The 4593-nt window shown below is 52.6% G+C and overlaps 1 protein-coding gene across 3 annotated transcripts; it reads left to right on the forward strand.

The window, feature by feature from the left end:
• Positions 1-1175: 1175 nt before the first annotated feature.
• Positions 1176-4256, forward strand: LOC116485335 (zinc finger protein 501-like). 3 transcript variants are annotated; one of them, XR_004252855.1, is made up of 2 exons: positions 1176-1277; positions 1720-1889. XR_004252855.1 is itself a non-coding variant. In XM_032180610.1 (2 exons), exon 2 carries the CDS (start codon positions 2544-2546, stop codon positions 3957-3959), a length of 1416 nt encoding a protein of 471 aa, XP_032036501.1. In that variant the 5' UTR covers positions 1176-1277; positions 2530-2543; the 3' UTR covers positions 3960-4256. The 3 variants fall into 3 exon arrangements, 2 of the variants coding, with proteins under 2 accessions (XP_032036501.1, XP_032036508.1); XM_032180610.1 differs by lacking the exon at positions 1720-1889 and adding an exon at positions 2530-4256; XM_032180617.1 differs by lacking the exon at positions 1720-1889 and adding an exon at positions 2533-4256.
• Positions 4257-4593: the final 337 nt, after the last annotated feature.

Below are 4593 nucleotides of genomic sequence, written 5' to 3' on the forward strand. Positions count from 1 at the left end.
CCCGTGTCACAGACACCTCTGTTCCTTGTTCTGTTGTTCCCCGCCCCGTGTTGGGTTCCTGTCAGAATACTCTCTCCACGCTTCTGCCTCACCACGGGTTGTGGTCTTGGGGGCTCACCTGTCCTCGGCCAGCCGTGTCCTTCACAGGGCAGTTCCTTTGCTGTCACTGGCTTGGAGCTGCTCTGGGATGGTAGCAGAAAGGGACTGAAGCAGGAGGACATCTCTCCCCTCCTAAAATCAGTGGGATTGCTCGTGACTAAAGAGGCGCGATGCCGTTACAGAGCTGGTATTCACCTTTGCAGTTTTTAAGCGTCTTCTTTCTCTAACCCGTACCTTTCTAGGTGTCCAGAAGTCAGCATCGTAAAATGCCTTTGTCTTCTGCTGCTGCACGTAGTGCAAAGCTATCTAGGTGACCTAATTTGTCACCCCACGACACCCACTCCTGCACAGCACACTTCTGCTCCGAAAAGAGATCCTTGAGGAGGGGGAGAGCATGCTGGTGCTCAGAGCTGTCCAAACGAGCCTGTGTCACTGCTCATGCGTGAGCAGGTGTGTGTGGCGGGTCGTCGGTGCTCGCCGCCAGTCCCGTCGGCTCAGCCAGGAGTGAAGCAAGCAAACTGCCATTTGGCTGGACCACAGGATGGGAAATTCACACCATGTGTGAGCAGACTGAAATCTCTTCTCTTTCCCAGCCCTGTTTGTGCCTGGCTGAGCCTCTGAGGGTGAGCGAGCAAAATCCTCCTCTGGTGAAGCAAGGCAGGGGACTCCAGGCAGATACAGAAAGCAGCGCGGCCGTTTGCTCTCTGCCTGCAGGATGGGACTGCATCGTGTTCTCATCTAGCTCACAGGAAAGAAAGGTGACAGAGGGAAAATGGCTTGAGGCAACTCTATTTTATTATGCAAAACTCATCAAGCTGCCGGGCAGCCCTCTGTGGCACATGCAGTTAACCCTGTCTTTGTTGTGTGAGCTTCCCTGGCCAGCAGACCTGAGCACCGGCCTCACGGCGTTTGTGGCAGAACAGGCAGGGACCCTGCCTCATGCTTCTGAGCATCATTTTCCTCCGGCCTAGATTGCTTTTGTTTCCTAAATACTTACTCGCTTGTAATCTCAGCCTACAACACTGCTTCTAGGACTGTTATTTGTTACATCTGTTTTCTTTCTCTGATCAGGAGCTACCAGCCCTGACTTTGCTTTGACCTCCTGGATGGAGTGAAGAGAAACAGCTTCGTGGCCAGGAGCAACTACACACTGAGGCAGTAGAGATATTGCTCACAAGGTGAGAAATTGAATAGTGCATGTCTGGAAAAGAAAGAAAAAAGTGAATGCTGGAAATTTGGCGTGTGCTTTGCTGCATACTTTGCACTCATCCAGTTTCTTTTGCTCCTGTATTACATAGACTCTGCTTTCGGGAAGATTCATAGGCAGGGTATGTTAAAGATGAAACACAGTCCTAGGGAATCTTAATGAAATCAAATCTTGTGCATTTTTCAGCAAGAACTATACTCAGAATTTTAGAAGGCAAAAATAACCAGTGTGGCTTTCTATTCCTTTCACTCTGACAATATTTTTAATGCTTTGTTGGTCAATTAGCTGTCTTGAGGTCCATGCCTTGGGCCAGCGCTATTGTTTTATTTGTACTGCAAATGCTTCTCAGCCCTGCGTGTTGTAAGCAGAACTTTGGAAATTGGTATAACCAGTGTGTTGTCTTCCAAAATCAGCAGATCAGCTGAATCAAAACTGGAGGGGTTCATCCTGCTGCATTCTTCCCAGATTCTGACCTCCCACACGTAAGATGAGGATGTTAACTTTGCAAGCAGTGCCTTCCAGCTGATCTGCTAGGATTCATTTCCCAGTTGTGTTCTCCATAGCAGTGTAACTAATAAAAAGCCAGGAGCCTCAAAATGTTTCAGTCTCGTTTCCGTGCTTGATTAACAAAACAGTTGATCATTCCATTCAATTGCCTGTCCTGTAGACAAAACCTAGATACAGTTTGCTGCAGAATATGTAGGGTTTTCTCTTTAAGGAAAAGGTCTACAGCTGGAAAGAGGAAAGAAAAACAGTCTGCTTAGCAGGGGAGGGTGTTCCTGTGGTGGTGTCTGCTTCCTTCCTTGATTAAGCATGGGAATGCTGGAGAAGAGCAATGATTCATAGGCAACAGGAAGAGAAGTGGGAAGAGAATTATGTGCTTGGGGGCTGCTGAGGAGAGCAGTGATGATATTTCCCTAGCGTCGCTAGATGTAGGAATCTTTTGGACAAGCAAGTGATAGGGCTCATCCGTTAGGGCTGTGACTTTATGGCAGAGGACCCTCTTTGCAACCCATGCCACAGTGGCCGCCTGTTCCCAGGTCACGCTCCCTTCCCGTGCTTCTCCCTCTCGGTGCCTTCCCTCTGCCCAGAGAAGAAACCGAGGGGCCGGCTGCTGAGCTGTTGGCTAGCGGTGGCTGACATGCAGCAGGTTGCCCCTTTTGGTCCTCTCCTTCAGAGAAGCTGCAGGGATTATTCACTGCTAGTTCCTCTGTTCACTCCAGCAGGTGGCAGGACCATGGGTGACGCACAGAAGGGCCAGCTTCATCAGGGAAGTCCTGCGAGAGCTGAACTGCACCCGTTCCCCTCCAGAAGGCTCACAGGAGATACCCTGCAGGACGCTGATGAAAGACAAGGCTGCGAGCAGGAGCTGGAGACGGAAAACAAGGTGGAGCCCTCTTTTGGAAAGAGGCAGGGAACGGTAACTCCCTGTGTGATGGCAGTGTGGGAGTGCGAGGACGGTGGTGGCAGCCCCATCAGCAAGGTTATCCTTGCTGGGGACAAGCCAGACCCTGCCGTGTGTGGGAATGTTTGGATTCAGCAGGGGGGGGAGAAAACCTACGAGTGTCCCGAGTGTGGGAAGAGCTTCAGCCGGAGCTCATACCTCAGCCAGCACCAGAGGATCCACCTGACAGAGAAGCCCTTCAGCTGCTCCGAGTGTGGGAAGAGCTTCACCCGCAACTCGGACCTGGTCAAACACCAGCGGATCCACACCGGCGAGAAGCCCTACCAGTGCAACGAGTGTGAGAAGACCTTCAGCCAGAGGTCCAACGTGATCAGGCACCAGCGCACCCACACGGGAGAGAGGCACTACCAGTGCAACGAATGCGGGAAGAGCTTCAGCCAGAACTCCCATCTCATCGTCCACCAGAGGAGCCACAAGGGCGAGAAACCATTTCATTGCCCCCGCTGTGAGAAAAGCTTCAGTGACCGCTCCTCCCTGATCATACACCGGAGGGTCCACACTGGAGAGAAGCCCCACAAGTGCCAGGAGTGCGGGAAGCGTTTCCGGGACAGCTCGGCCATCATTCGGCATCAGAGGATCCACACTGGAGAGAAACCCTACGAGTGCACCGAGTGCGGCAAAACCTTCCGCCAGAGCTCCTCGCTGGTCACCCACATGCGAACGCACACGGGCGAGAAACCCTACAAATGCCCCGTGTGCGGGAAGAGCTTCAGCCAGAGCTCGGCGCTCACCACGCATCGCCGCATCCACGGGGGAAAGGCCGTGCCCGTGTACCACGGCGGCCTCTTGCCCAGCCCCTACCAGTGCGCCGAGTGCGGCAGGAGGTGCAGCGACCACCCCACTCTCGTCAAGCACCAGACCACGCACGCGGAGGAGCGGCCCTACATCTGCGTGGAGTGCGGGGACAGCTTCCGACGGAGCTCGGCGCTCAACGTCCACCTGAGGATCCACCGCGGGGAGAGACCCTACAAGTGCGAGGAATGCGGGAAAACCTTCCGGCATAGCTCGGCCCTTGGTGCGCACCTGAGGATCCACGCAGGAGCCAAGCCCTACGAGTGCGGTGAGTGTGGGAAGCGCTTCCGGAAAAGCTCGACGCTGAAAGTGCACCTGAAAATCCACGTGGCCAAGAAGCCTTATAAATGCACGCTGGGTCGGAGAACTCTCTCTGCCCGATCTCTTCTCCCGTAGGGCTGGAGCGGGAACCAAAATCAGTATTTGGTTGTGTCTGCGGGCACATGGACAGCGTGGGTGCTGAGAAACAGTGGGAAAAGACTGACTGGGGACTACCTGCAGCTCTACTATCTGGGCTGGGTGCCTAATCCCTGTGGTACAAAAACCACCAGGAGATTAGGAGGTCATGGAGCTAGTCGGAAGAGCTGCATATTGGTGATTTAGGACGAGTGCTGAGAGCCCGAGGAAGGGGGATCGAGTTCTGGGTAATTTGCTGACTATGAATACGTGGTAGAATACAAATGAAAGAATCAGGCTTTTAAAAGAACTTTTCTGCTAAATAAAAGATGAAAATTAAAAGTTCCACGCTGGCTCTGATTGAAAGCTTTGGCTTGTTAGATGCTGCAGTAGTCTTAGAAACTTTCTTGTTTTCCATGGCTGTGGTAAGTTTACTCAGTGTTTGACAAGGCACTTTGAATTCTTGCAGTCTGAGACTTGGGACCTGAACCTCAGCCTGTTTGTCTTTGCTTCCTCTTTTCCCAATCTGACAACGAATTGCTACCTCCATGTGCAAAGTCTGGTTTGTACAACACCTGAGCAAAGCACAAGCGATGCGGCTGCTCCCAGAAAACGTGGCTGTGCAAACATTTCT

The sequence above is a fragment of the Aythya fuligula genome, chromosome 1 (genome assembly GCF_009819795.1).
Source record: "Aythya fuligula isolate bAytFul2 chromosome 1, bAytFul2.pri, whole genome shotgun sequence".
NCBI classification, from domain to species: Eukaryota; Metazoa; Chordata; class Aves; order Anseriformes; family Anatidae; genus Aythya; species Aythya fuligula.

Coding starts and splice junctions, on each gene's coding strand:
- LOC116485335 (XM_032180610.1), top strand. CDS start 2,544: ATGGGTGACGCACAGAAGGGCCAGCTTCATCAGGGAAGTCCTGCGAGA.